Raw genomic sequence first — 12,675 nt, forward strand, 5'->3', positions numbered from 1 at the left:
GCGATTTCTGATTTCTCCATGTAAATCTTGTGCCACGAAAGTAAAATTTTATGCCTGTCTGAGCATTTTACTGTGTTAGTTAATGTTAACTCCTTAAAGCTTAAAGTTATAGTTGCACTTGCAGCTTCATATCTCACGAGCAATACCGAGCATTCACCGGCATTCATTGATGATTTCCTAGTACCCTATGAAACTATCGAAGTATTTTATCTAAATCCACTGTTAAAAATTTGTATCAAATTGTTTTGAAAGCTAAAAATTTTACAGATTACTGCATTACTTTTTAAAAGTCCCATTGAGTATTACAAAAAATAACAATAAAGTGTGAAGGGTTTGATGCTTTATTAACCTGAAGTAGGTTATCAATACACAGGGCAATTTCAAACAGTAGTCAAAGGACAAAAAAGCACTGAAAATTAGGGATATGCTCAAACAGTTATCTTTTTCAGCTTAACCCCGGTTGGCAGCGATCCAATCCAGAAAATAGGATACTTGAGTGTAAACGTCTGTGAAAATGACAAATAAATGTAAGCAAGATTGAATATTAAACGTAGATTGATTAGTTAATTAAGCAAACAAAAATGCAGATGAAATTGTTCACGACCATGGCATTTAAAAATTGTTTATTATTTTAAAAAAGAGCTATAGTATTATAGCTTATAGTATTTACCCGGATAGCTGGACGCTCCACATCCAATACCGAAAGAAATGATCCCGTGAATCACAGCCTCAGCTCCAGTTCCAGTGAAGAGTGGACCACCTAAGTCACGGTTGCATGCGTCAGCGTTACCTGATTAAGAAAAGTTAAAATATATTGACAAGATGTAGACAATGTAGTAAAATTCTGTTTTCAAAAGTTCTCAAAGCAAACCAGAACTCATTGGACTATTTACTATTTATAAGAGATATAAAACGAAATCCTATACGTACTATTTCCAGTACACATCATGTCTGGGAATACAATAGTGCTGTTCTCGTTGCCTCCATAAGCAAGGTTGCAAACGTCATCAGCGACGATTGGTACGGTTGCGCTGATAAGTACATCCGAACCGGTTCCATTTACTTCCTGCATACAACACAATAGAAAATATTTAGTGCCGATGCAGCGTTCACGTTCACGGAAGTATAGGTTGTCATGTATTATACTGTTATGTATTTATAATGTGCTTACGACTGTGTCTCCCCAACCGGCAATAGTTACGTCGAGTCCGGCTGGTGGATCCAATTCCGAAAGTGGTGGTGGGAGAACGACAGGCGCCACTTTGGATGTGTAGACCAAAGGAGTGGATAGCTGCATTCACATATCCATTGCGTTATGAAATAAAGAAATTGCAATTAATTAATGAATATGATGAAAGGTAGGGTTGTTCGGGCTTGTTAATTAAGAAATCAATTATAAAAATAGACCATACCTTGACAATTGCGATGTCTCTCTCGTTAGTGTTTGCGTCGTAAGCAGCGTTGGGAAGAATTGAGGCAACCAAGCGAATCTCTTCCTCACCGCTAATGGTACCGAGGCTGTGTTCGGAAGCGACGACTTGCAAGTTTCTTGTGGCTTGACTACACGAGAGTTTCAATAAAAAAACAAGACGCACAATGAATTACATCAGAAACCATCAAACATTTTTGTTTTCACATTATCCCCAAAAACTTAGTTTTGAAAATAAACTTGAATTGCGCAACCTTAACCAACAATCCGCCAACAATCAATTATTTTGATTACACCATAGCATACAATAATTAAACAAAAAATAACCTACTTAGCGACGCAACCAGCAGAGGTCAAGATGGTCGATTCATCGAGGATAGAACCAGCACAAAGATGCGTAAACTGAAAAGAGAATTGCGCAATTAAATTTCAACGTCCTAACTAAGATTCTGTACATTTCTGTCCCATTTTAGTACCCATCGACGCAATGAGCAGCGTTCAGAATGGTTGTTTCATCGAGGATCGAACCGCCGCACATGTGCGAAAAAATGTTGCCACTTTTGCGTTGGAGAGAGATCTGGAAAGGCAGCGAGTTAGGAACGACCTCCGAACCACCGACGATCTTGTTCTCCGGGATCGTGTCGAAATTGCCGCTTGTGATGACCGACAGCGGCAGACGAGGAAACACCGCTCGTCTAGGGGCGGCTGCAATATGCAAATTATACAGTTGACATATAAAGGCAGGAGCATGGGCAGGAGTGTTCGTACAAAATGTTATGTAATATTGGCGTAACAACAAATGAAAAAAAAAAAGAATCACAAAAATGAATTAAGAAGAGGTAAACCTCATCACTAACAAGTAAAGACCCGACTTACCGGAAACACATGCCAAAAACGCGGCCAAAAGAATGAACTTCATTGTGCTGAATCTTGGTGTCGACGAAACTTTACTCGTGGGCCCGATCAAGTGTTTATATAGCCACTTCAACTGATGAACATATAAGTGACAACTAACCGAGATTTCTTATCATTCGATCCGAAACTAAAGATCTGTACTGCATAGCCTTTTTGAATTGATGACGTCGCATTCTTATTGGTTTGTTTAAATTTCATCAGTCGACTGTAGAGAATGACATACGGTAATATGAGTTACTCTTATCATGTTATGGACCTGCTGCTACGCTTAGATCTAGTAAGCAGATAGCGCATCCAAATCAAGTTGGCGGAAACTACACTTTTCACCGCGCTCAGCTGAGTTTGTGTTCATTGAAAAGTGTGTGAAAATAAGTCCAACTGGTGTGAACGAGTTGCTTTATAGTTTGCATTAACTCACACTGCGGCTGCTTTAGCGAATATGATAAGAAACCGGACGCATCAATAATATAAAAGAATTATGGGGGAAAACATCTATTGAAATCTATTTCCAATGTGCTTGAACAATGTTTGTTAAATATTTCTAAGCATGTAATTGACCATTTTTTAAAACATTTTTGAGAGAATGTTGTACTAAATTTGAAATAAAGGTAGGAGTTTGGGAGTGCTAATGACATTTCCGAATTCAGGTGCTATTTAAGAGAGACAGACTTCTCACAGTCTAATCTGAAGTCATTCTTGAAAATTGGAAAATACAAATCAGAAATGAATACCAAGTGTTCGACCAAATGCGCTACAGGATGCTGTTGCTCCGCGGGTCGATCCCCTTCGGAAGTGTGCTTCAGGTTTCAGGGATTTCGCTCCTCCTCCGTCAAGCCCGTGAATAACCCGAAAGCTCAAACCACTCGGCATGATTCAAAGAATGAATCCAAGATTCAAGCCACCAAATTCACGATGAAACCAACTGTGACAGTGGAGCTTCCCGGTACCAAAATGAGTTGGGAAAAGAGACAACCTTTCCGAGCTAAACCTCTACCTGGCAGTACCTATGAGCCTTTTCGTCCTGTTTTGTCCAAGGATCGCACATCAGTCATAGACAGGAGAAGCAAGAAAGTCCTCCAAGAATTGGCCAAGAAAGAAATGAGCGCTAAACAAAATACCGCAGACGATTTCAAACCGGAACATTTCCGGGCAAAACTTTTACCTGCCAGTACCTTCAAACCCTTCCGGCCGGTATTGTCAAAGGACCGTCAGCCAGTTAAAATAATTGCCATCAAGAACACACCGTTGATATTGGAGTCACGATATGATGTTAATGACGCAACCGCGGAACAACACCCAGTGATCGACCGGATGCCAGAGAGAAAGATTCGTGATAAACTCGATGAGGAGATTACGATTGATGATGAAGGCGGTAATGAACTAGAGCCAGAAAATCAGCCGGGCGGTGTTGAGAGTGACGAGTTCCCGATAATGGCGGAGGACGAAAATCTGGTATTTGAAGAGGATGATGATCAAGTACAGCAACCAAATGTTGAGGAATCAGAGACGGGCGAGAACCCGGAATATTCTGAGGAGCCAGAACCCACCGAAGAGTCAGAAATTTTCGATGAGCAAGAAAATGAAAAGTTAGATAACGACGAGGTCCATGTCACTGGTGATGTTGATACTCCAGTTATACCGTAAGCCTAAGACATCCGCGATGGAACCACCAAACTTTTGGCGACGCTCACCTGTTCTCGAAAGCTGAGAAAATTCGATTTATGATTTTGTCCTCGATTTTGTCTGTATGTTTCTGTCGATTCAAAATAAACGAAATTTGATCGAAAAATGGTTTCTTGTCCATATTAATTAATAAATTGAGCTGCATACAGTTTTCAAAACCACTAGAGAAATGAACTATAAGAATTTCGATATTCTTGAAACAAATTTATTTGAGTATAACCGTCACGCAATATAATGGGAGATAAGAAAATATCACCAATAATTATGCGGGATTATAATATTGGCCTAAAATCAATAGTCTTTTTACTGCTTGTTGGCAGCGATCCAGTCAAGGAAGTATGACACCTGGGTGTAGACACCGGGGTAATCAGCCAAAGCGCAGCCGCGTCCCCATGAAACAACTCCGTGTTGGACAGCATCAGCTCCAGTACCAGTGAAAAGTGGGCCACCAGAGTCTCCTTGGCAAGAATCGACACCACCTGTAGAACACAACGAAAAATATCCGTGTTATACTGATTTGTTGTTTGTAAACAGTCAAAAAATCTTAATGATGTGCGTTTGTGTTAACTGACCTGGAGGACCGCCAGCGCACATCATGGAAGGGAAGATTGGGTTAGGGTCGAAAGCTCCGGCATAGGCAGCATTGCAGTCGGAATCGGAAACGATGGGGACATCAACGCTCAAGAGCACGTTGGAAATGCTGCCTCCAGACTGTGCATATAATATTAAAAAAATTAATTTCAGTATGCAGCATATTATGGGAGTGAATTATTACGGAAGTAGTTCCCCATCCGGAAACAGTGGTAATGGTGCCAGCGGGTGGGTCGAATTCCGAGGTGGGTGGTGGCATGTTGACTGCCTTTGCCGATGGAACGCTCAAGTCCAAAGGTGAAGCCAACTAAATTGACAATCAGAACGAATCATGATGAGTACGGATCGGACCCATGTAATCAATTTCAATAATGGTTATTACGTAGATAAGGGCGATGTCGTTGGACGAGGTGCTGTTTCAATCATAAAATGATTCCAAATCAAAGAATACATGTATCAAATAAGGTTTAAATAAATCTCTTGGCTAACGAAAAATCCAATTATACCTTGTATCGTAGTCGGGGTGCATCAAGTATCCACTAACGTCACGATTCTGTTCCAAACCACTGACGACGGACAAGCTGTGTTCGCCGGCAACTACCCGGAAAACGGTCAGATCAGTGATTCTATAAAGGCGGGAAAGAAATTTTTGAATATGTCGCGGTTACCAAAAGAAAACCGAATAAAAGACAACTTACCCGTCGACGCAATGGGCAGCATCGAGGATGGTGTTTTCGTTGAGAATGGAGCCACCGCATGATTGCGAGAAGCCACCGAAGCTGCGACGTTGCAACGAAATCTGGAAAGGCAAAGAGTTGGGAACGACTTCGCTACCTCCGACGATTTTATCCTCGGGGATGAGCTGGTATTTGCCGTTCAAGATGACCTTAGCGGGCAGACGGGGAAGCACCATGCGCTGGGGAGCGGCTGTTAAAATCAAGACATTTCACTCGTTATAATTAAAGTGTAATATGTATACAATACATACACCTATAACTTAAATGCAGTAGAACTATTATACATAGTTTGGACGAGAATGGCGCGTGAAATGAGAGAGTTAAGCAGAAAGAGATTCTTACCATAAGCGCAGGCGAAGAGAGCGGCTAGAAGGATGATCTTATTCATCTCGGTTGTGAATTTCTCTGAGAGACTGGACGCAAGTGTCTTCCTTCATCGAAACGACTTTCATTTATACCTCATCAATATCCGTTTCTTATCGATTAAATGAGCATTGTTGCTTATTCTCCTGTGACGTCAAGTTACTGTCTTACAACATCACCCATCCAATCAACATTATCCCTTTTAATCAGCAGCTAATGGCACAAGGGGGATGTGTTAAAGGTCAAATTGGTATCTCTGGTTTTTACCGGCTGACACAGATGAAAGGGCTCTCATCTCGACACGGATACATGTCAAGGTGTTAGAGACACCTGTCCTGCTTGCATATTTGAAATGTACAGTGTTCGTTGGCAACAGGCTATTATCATATCTATAATCATGTATTACTTTAACCACCAATTATCAAGCGGATAAGGGATCCAAATTTTTTTCTTCGCTTGTACTTATAGCAGTGCATTTATAGCCCCCCCCCCCTATTAGTTTATACAGTTTAGCAAAATCACTACACAGGCATGAATAGATTTAATTAATGGTTAAGCAAATACAAAGCGAATAATAGTATTTATAGGCTACTGTAATAAGTTGACACCTTAAAATGAATATAAAGGAACGAAAAACAAGACGACTGTTTAAAATACTAACAGCTACGTTTATTGTCAATAAGTGTAATAATGTGATTTGAAATGATAAAACACTCGTATAATATGCGCGTCGTTTAATGCAGGTTTTCATTGATCCAGTCTAGGAAGTAAGATATTTGGGTGTAGACACCTACAGATCAACACGGGTAGTCAGTACATTTCAATTTAGATTAAATAACCGCTACACCAGCCTGTACGTCTCAAGTGGACGAGCTGTAAAACACGAATGATATCTCGATAGAGATAATCATGTACATACCCGGATAGTGTCCTGTCGCACAGCCGCGGCCCCATGACACAACACCGAGCTGAATCGCGTTAGTGCTCGTTCCGATGAAAAAAGGTCCTCCGGAATCCCCCTGGCAGGAATCTACGTTTCCTTTTGTGGATCACGAGTAAGATGAATATTTGGTGTTATATGGAGAACACATAAATATTGAATAAAATCAGACCATTTGGACCGCCGGCGCATAGCATTGATTCGTAGATGGCTTTGGGTTTTGGCTCTGACTCATCGGTGTAGATAGCATTGCATGCATCGTCGGAAATAATGGGAATGTCAACACTCAAGAGCACATTGGAAGTACTACCCCCAGACTTTTTGGAAAAAAAGAAACAATTTTATAGTAGTATTGGATGAATGTCACTTGATTTATCGTAATGGAAAATTGCAGTTAAACAAATGAAATCTCACGCTTGTTGTTCCCCATCCCGAAACAGTAGCAACTATTCCAGCAGGAGGATCAAACTCCCAAGTGGCTGGTGGCATATTGATAGGCTTGGCCGACGGAACGCTGAGATCCAAAGGCGCAGCCAACTTTACATTGAGAAATAATCGAAAATCAATTATTTGTAGACGCCAGCAAATTAGAAATTGATTAGATTCGTCATCTTTACGTAGATAAGAGCAATGTCGTTTTCCGAAGTCTTTTTGTTGTAATCTGGGTGCATCAGGATATTATTCACGTCCATATTTTGTTCCAGACTGCTAACTTGGAACAAATCATGTTCTCCGGCAACTACGCGAAATATGGACACATCAGCGACTCTAGAAAACCACACAAATATTGTTAGCTAATATATTAGGTATATAGTTGAATGTTGCAAAAAGGCAAAAAGTGTCAAAAGATCAATCTACCCGTCAACACAATGAGCAGCGTCAAGGATGGTGTTCTCGTTGAGAATAGAACCGCCACATGATTGAGAAAAAATGCCGCTGGAACTTTTACGCTGCAACGAAATCTGAAAGGGTAGCGAGTTGGGGACGACTTCCTTACCACCGACAATCTTATCCTCCGGGATCAGCTGATATTTGCCACTCAGGATGACCGAAGCGGGCAGACGGGGCAGCACCATACGCTGAGGAGCGGCTGTTAAAATTTTAAACATATTCTTATTATTTTAGAACACGATGCATTAAACAAAAAACTTTTGGATTAATTGGTGTTCTTACCGTTGATGCAAGCGAAATATAATAAGGCTAGAATGACAATTTTGTTCATTTTGGAATTTAGGTGCGAACGTCTTGACGAGACGAGACGAAGTGTTTTTCCTTGCCAAATTCACTTTCTTTTATAGGCTACGTACTTCATCCAAATTTCACATGTTCTTGTCAATAAGAGACAACCTCATTACAAAATTAGAACACAGTTATGCAACGCAATATAGGCTACGTAGCCAGTACGTAGCTAAGCGATGACGAGTACATATATAGTTATAAAATTAATATGCACGAGATGAATTATTAAACCAGCACAAAGCCCCCTTTTTAGGACAAACAAAATAATTATAGGTTTCATGCGTGCAAGACACAATTGCTCTTAAACAGGCTAAACGTGTTGTAAATATGCCTGAATGTGAGTGTGACTTCCCTTAATAGATACATGCTACTTATTCATTGTAGCTTGCTTGGGAAATCTGACAGAAAACATTAAAAGCGTAAATCTATCTCTCGTTTTGTACAGTACGATTTCTATATTTTTCAATTCGTGTAGATATAACCAATTTCCAAAATCCTCCTGATTACATCAACGATTTCATCTACTGGATACATAAACAATGACAACAACCACTTAGTAGCCTAGATCGGTTTTATATTGTCAGAGAGGATACGGAGCACCAGAATATGACATTTCAAAACTGAAAAGAAACAGCATTAAACTTTTGGATTCAAAAATTAAAAGCGGATTTGACGTAGGCTAACATGCTTAAATTTCTGGTTTCACTCTCCTGGATTCCTATGCTGGCGGTACCATATTTTGGTTGATCCACTCAATGTAGTAAGACAATTGAGTGTAGACACCTAGATGACGAATAGAATGATTGCACGTAAAATGAAAAGTTTTCATAAAACATTTAAGTGCGGTGATAATAACAATTTAATACCAGGATAATCAGCTAGACCACAGCCGCGCCCCCATGAAACAATCCCAAGTTGCTGGGCGTTAGTAACATTACCGTCGACAGGGAGAACGAAAAGAGGACCACCAGAATCTCCCTGGCACGCGTCTAGTCCACCTGTTTAAAACAAAAATTGTCGATTGGGTCTCATTTGCTTATTACATACGTGTGGAGGAGTCTATAGTTACCTGGAGCCCCACCGGCGCACATCATGGATGGTTTAACGGGATCGGTGTTGTATTCGCCGGCATATGCGGCATTGCATTCTTCGTCGGAGACGACGGGAATGTTAACGCTCAACAGAACGTCAGAACCATCACCGCTAGCCTTTTATCATCCAATCAAAAACGGAGTTCAAAAAATAAGCAATAACGATAAAGCAACGAAACATGGACACATGGTAAATCGTCGTAATCATTACACTGGTTGTTCCCCATCCAGCAACGGTCACACTCAATCCAGGTTCAGGATCATCAGTTCCAGTGAGTGCCAGGTTAATCGGTTGAACTGTTTCGTTGAAGGTTAATACGTCGCGTGGTCCGCTCAACTAAAAAAATTAAACAAAGAAAAAAAAACGACGATGAAGATCAAGACAATAAGTGACATTTTCAAATGGTACTTACGTAAATGAGAGCGATGTCATTTTCAAGTGTTATCGGGGAGTAATCGGGATGCATTAAATACGTATCCACACTTGAAATTTGTTCCAATTCACTCACATTTGACAAGTTATGTGCTCCAGCCACCACTTGAAATATAGTTGCATTTTCGCTAAAATAGAATCAAATGGCAGAATATATTTATTCATTGTCTCGTAAACGAATAGCAGAGAATTTTTCACCGACATTGTGACCTAGTAGTCAAACAAAAAAGACGACCTACTAGTCAAGGCAATGAGCAGCGGTGAGAATAGTTTTTTCGTCGAGAATTGTGCCAGCGCACACATGCGTAGACAAAGTCAAAAACTTGCGCTGCAACGAGACCACAAACGGAAGTGAGTTGGGAACGACTTCCACACCGCCGACGATTTTGTCCTCCGGGACAAACTGGAATTTGCCCGTGAGGATCACCGAAACCGGCAAACGGGGTAAAACCATCCGGTGAGGAGCGCCTTTTATTTGAAGATGTTTTGCGTATGATATGAAGCGTCAAATCATTGGATGCAGAATCAGAAAAATTCATCTTACCAAAGGCGCAAGCGACGAAGGTGGCCAGAATAATCAACTTCATTTCGACACTGTGTTTCTCGAGAGGACGAAGCGATCACAATAAAGTCCTATCATCTATAAGGCCAGTTTCGTTTATCACCTATCATTAATCAACTATTGTTATCGGCCAGAACCTGGCCAGACCCTTGAGAGGCTTGAGCGAAACTTGAAAAACACTCGAATTTGATTGGTTGTTCAGCCATAACGCGACCCTACAGTCCGATTAAATTGTATGCTTTAATAGAATGCCTACGCTGCTCAAAATAATGCATTATTTATTACTGTTGCGATCTAGGATGTCCAGATCTAGCAAAGCCGCAGCGGTCAAAAAATAATAATTAAAAAAAAAAACTTTATGTCTTCTTTATTTCTCCCAGTTTTATTTAATAGCAGTTATGTTTTGATTGTTGCTGTCCTCATTTGTTTTCGTGTAGCGCGAGACTATCATTGAGCGCTATCTTGCACAAATATAGATCTCGTCGTTTGTTTATATTTTCGTTTGGTTGATTTTCACGATACCTTATATGGTCATATGGAGCCGGGTAGCCCGGATAATAACATTATAAGTTTTCGTGTGTCTAATGTGATCTGGATAAAACTCTTCTATATAGTATTATTATCACCAATAGTAGCCTAAATGTCAGCTAGACATAGCTGGTAACGCATCAATCAATCAAAAGTTTTGCAAGCCTATTTTTGATTGTATTTGTGTATTTTGTCTTTTAATTCAATTACTAAAAATTACAAATAAGACGATATTACGCATAATATAGGTTTTATTAATATATTTTTTTTTAATTAAATAAAGATGATTGGTCGTCTTGTATTGGTCGGCAAGCAGAGTTCAAACTCTGTTGTCGGCTATCCAGTCCAAAAAGTAGGACACCTGAGTGTACACACCTATATGTAAACATAGAATTGGGTAAAATTACATGTAACGTTTGACATAAGACACATAGATGTGAAAACTTACCAGGAAAGGCAGAGATAGCGCAGCCTCTTCCCCACGAGACGACACCAATCTGTCGTGCTTCAGTAACATTGCCATCCAGAGGGAGTAGGAAGAGAGGTCCGCCAGAATCACCTTGACAAGAATCAATCCCGCCTGAAATGTTTGAACGATCAAAGGAGTTGTTGGATGATTTTTTTAATTTACAGGCAATAATATTGTTGATGTGAAAATAATCACCCGGCGACATGTCGCCAGCGCAGATCATGGAAGGAAAGACGTCTGGATTTTGGGTAGAGCCGCCATAGGCATAATTGCAAGTGGCATCGTCTACAACTGGTACATCGACACTGCGCAGTTGGTCGGAAATGACTCCGCCAAGCTGTGCATCACAATTGTAAAAATAGAGGTATAACCGGGAGTAACTATATACGGTAACTAGAATACTGCAAAATACATTAGTAAGTGTAAGAATCTCACGCTAGTGGTACCCCATCCTGAAACGGTGAGCAAGAGTCCAGACGGAGGGTCAAATTCTTCCGTGGGCGGAGGTAACAAAATTGGCCGAGCAGAAGGGACGCTCAGATCTAAAGGGGACTCCAACTATAACACAAATATTTGCGGATTTGATTGAAAAAATTAATAAATTTATGCGGAGTTGTCTTACGAAGATAAGGGAGATGTCGTTCTCGTAAGTTAAGAAATCGTATCTTTCGTGAACTGTTGTATTGATCACAAAGCGGTTCTGTTCGAGGCCACTTTCCTGGGATAAGCTGTGCTCGCCGGCAACAATGAGCATTGAAGCAGGGTCAACTCTAGATATAAAATGAACGTCAACATACTTTTCCCAATGAATAGCAAACAATTCACAATACAAAAAGCAAATTACCCTCGGACACAGTGGGCAGCATTGAGGATGGTGCTGTCGTCGAGGATGGAACCACCGCAAGACTGCGAATACTGGCCAGTAGTTCCGCTCAAACGTTGCAGGGAAACCTGGAAGGGAAGATAGTTGGGTGCCACAACTGCTCCACCGACGATTTTGTCTTCAGGGATGAGCTGGTATTTGCCGCTCAGGATGACCGAAGCCGGAAGACGTGGCAATACCATGCGCTTCGGCATGGCTATTACAGTATTACAGTATTGAAATCAGTTAAGATAATAACAAAAGAAGCAAACTGAAAAATTGAAAACAGCGCAAATTTATCATTCAATTCGACTTTCTGTTTTTATTTACCCAAAGCGAAGGCGAAAAAGGCGGCAAGAACTATAATCTTCATCTTGGCTTCAAACACTTGGGACTGACAAATATCGCACCCAACGTTTGATTCGCACTCGTTCTTATCAAGTTTAAAGCTGTGTTTCCACCATTGGTCGGTTGCTTTTTGTCAACTTAGAGCACTTGGGAGTTACATTTAATGATTATTTAAAATTGCAGCAATAATGAACAACAAATAAATGCCAGTTGTGTGTCATAAAACGTGAAATAATATTTTGAGAACGTAATTTGAAAGATTCAGACGAAATTTTCACGTTATCGCATATTATTAAATGTGCGTGTAAAAACCCAAAGCTGTTTTTTATGGACTACTTTTTATACTACTAACTACTAAGGCACTGAGCAACACTGTTTGTATCGGTTAGTTTAAGTTGAGATTATACCTTAGTAAACGTAGACCCCAAGTCATTTTATTGATTTACTTGATTCAATATTGGACACACCGCTAAGCGCCGTTAGCT

The 12,675-nt window shown here is 40.4% G+C and overlaps 5 protein-coding genes across 5 annotated transcripts; all 5 read right to left on the reverse strand.

Moving 5' to 3' along the window:
* Positions 1-328: 328 nt before the first annotated feature.
* On the reverse strand, positions 329-2,385 carry LOC124329437 (trypsin-1-like). Its single transcript, XM_046788498.1, has 8 exons — positions 2,306-2,385; positions 1,914-2,134; positions 1,761-1,831; positions 1,413-1,560; positions 1,172-1,291; positions 931-1,066; positions 671-790; positions 329-506 (listed from the first exon to the last, which is right to left on the reverse strand). The coding sequence occupies exons 1-8, from the start codon at positions 2,346-2,348 to the stop codon at positions 451-453; spliced, it is 915 nt and encodes a 304-aa protein (XP_046644454.1). The 5' UTR covers positions 2,349-2,385; the 3' UTR covers positions 329-450.
* A 1,831-nt stretch (positions 2,386-4,216) lies between these two features.
* LOC124329515 (trypsin-1-like) lies at positions 4,217-5,799 on the reverse strand. Its single transcript, XM_046788596.1, has 7 exons — positions 5,698-5,799; positions 5,317-5,545; positions 5,125-5,244; positions 5,001-5,031; positions 4,803-4,925; positions 4,600-4,738; positions 4,217-4,506 (listed from the first exon to the last, which is right to left on the reverse strand). Exons 1-7 carry the CDS (start codon positions 5,741-5,743, stop codon positions 4,331-4,333), a joined length of 864 nt encoding a protein of 287 aa, XP_046644552.1. The 5' UTR covers positions 5,744-5,799; the 3' UTR covers positions 4,217-4,330.
* A 581-nt stretch (positions 5,800-6,380) lies between these two features.
* On the reverse strand, positions 6,381-7,905 carry LOC124329512 (trypsin-1-like). The gene is made up of 7 exons (XM_046788589.1): positions 7,832-7,905; positions 7,517-7,748; positions 7,276-7,426; positions 7,073-7,195; positions 6,831-6,975; positions 6,638-6,757; positions 6,381-6,508 (listed from the first exon to the last, which is right to left on the reverse strand). The coding sequence occupies exons 1-7, from the start codon at positions 7,878-7,880 to the stop codon at positions 6,453-6,455; spliced, it is 876 nt and encodes a 291-aa protein (XP_046644545.1). The 5' UTR covers positions 7,881-7,905; the 3' UTR covers positions 6,381-6,452.
* A 544-nt stretch (positions 7,906-8,449) lies between these two features.
* On the reverse strand, positions 8,450-10,061 carry LOC124329510 (trypsin-1-like). The gene is made up of 7 exons (XM_046788587.1): positions 9,966-10,061; positions 9,661-9,889; positions 9,402-9,549; positions 9,200-9,325; positions 8,967-9,105; positions 8,764-8,895; positions 8,450-8,680 (listed from the first exon to the last, which is right to left on the reverse strand). Exons 1-7 carry the CDS (start codon positions 10,006-10,008, stop codon positions 8,616-8,618), a joined length of 882 nt encoding a protein of 293 aa, XP_046644543.1. The 5' UTR covers positions 10,009-10,061; the 3' UTR covers positions 8,450-8,615.
* A 726-nt stretch (positions 10,062-10,787) lies between these two features.
* LOC124329511 (trypsin eta-like) lies at positions 10,788-12,280 on the reverse strand. Its single transcript, XM_046788588.1, has 7 exons — positions 12,173-12,280; positions 11,825-12,059; positions 11,603-11,750; positions 11,416-11,538; positions 11,176-11,317; positions 10,960-11,091; positions 10,788-10,886 (listed from the first exon to the last, which is right to left on the reverse strand). The coding sequence occupies exons 1-7, from the start codon at positions 12,213-12,215 to the stop codon at positions 10,831-10,833; spliced, it is 879 nt and encodes a 292-aa protein (XP_046644544.1). The 5' UTR covers positions 12,216-12,280; the 3' UTR covers positions 10,788-10,830.
* Positions 12,281-12,675: the final 395 nt, after the last annotated feature.

The sequence above is a fragment of the Daphnia pulicaria genome, chromosome 3, assembly GCF_021234035.1.
Source record: "Daphnia pulicaria isolate SC F1-1A chromosome 3, SC_F0-13Bv2, whole genome shotgun sequence".
Lineage (NCBI taxonomy): Eukaryota > Metazoa > Arthropoda > Branchiopoda > Diplostraca > Daphniidae > Daphnia > Daphnia pulicaria.

Bases quoted from the DNA above. Each gene is read 5' to 3' on its own strand.
- LOC124329510 (XM_046788587.1), bottom strand. From the start codon at position 10,008: ATGAAGTTGATTATTCTGGCCACCTTCGTCGCTTGCGCCTTTG. The intron at 9,106-9,199 runs GTAATGATTACG...GGATGATAAAAG, and splicing joins CTGGATGGGGAACAACCAGT to GCTAGCGGTGATGGTTCTGA. The intron at 8,896-8,966 runs GTAACTATAGAC...TGTTTTAAACAG, and splicing joins GTGCGCCGGTGGGGCTCCAG to GTGGACTAGACGCGTGCCAG.
- LOC124329512 (XM_046788589.1), bottom strand. From the start codon at position 7,880: ATGAACAAAATTGTCATTCTAGCCTTATTATATTTCGCTTGCATCAAC. The intron at 7,427-7,516 runs GTAGATTGATCT...GTGGTTTTCTAG, and splicing joins GCTGCTCATTGTGTTGACGG to AGTCGCTGATGTGTCCATAT. The intron at 6,758-6,830 runs GTCTGATTTTAT...GATCCACAAAAG, and splicing joins ATGCGCCGGCGGTCCAAATG to GAAACGTAGATTCCTGCCAG.
- LOC124329515 (XM_046788596.1), bottom strand. From the start codon at position 5,743: ATGAATAAGATCATCCTTCTAGCCGCTCTCTTCGCCTGCGCTTATG. The intron at 5,245-5,316 runs GTAAGTTGTCTT...CCGCCTTTATAG, and splicing joins GCTGCCCATTGCGTCGACGG to AATCACTGATCTGACCGTTT. The intron at 4,926-5,000 runs GTAATAACCATT...TTGTCAATTTAG, and splicing joins ACGACATCGCCCTTATCTAC to TTGGCTTCACCTTTGGACTT.
- LOC124329437 (XM_046788498.1), bottom strand. From the start codon at position 2,348: ATGAAGTTCATTCTTTTGGCCGCGTTTTTGGCATGTGTTTCCG. The intron at 1,561-1,760 runs GTAGGTTATTTT...ACTCTCGTGTAG, and splicing joins TCTGCTGGTTGCGTCGCTAA to TCAAGCCACAAGAAACTTGC. The intron at 791-930 runs GTACGTATAGGA...TTTCTTAATCAG, and splicing joins CATGATGTGTACTGGAAATA to GTAACGCTGACGCATGCAAC.
- LOC124329511 (XM_046788588.1), bottom strand. From the start codon at position 12,215: ATGAAGATTATAGTTCTTGCCGCCTTTTTCGCCTTCGCTTTGG. The intron at 11,751-11,824 runs GTAATTTGCTTT...TTTTATATCTAG, and splicing joins GCTGCCCACTGTGTCCGAGG to AGTTGACCCTGCTTCAATGC. The intron at 11,539-11,602 runs GTAAGACAACTC...TTTGTGTTATAG, and splicing joins ACGACATCTCCCTTATCTTC to TTGGAGTCCCCTTTAGATCT.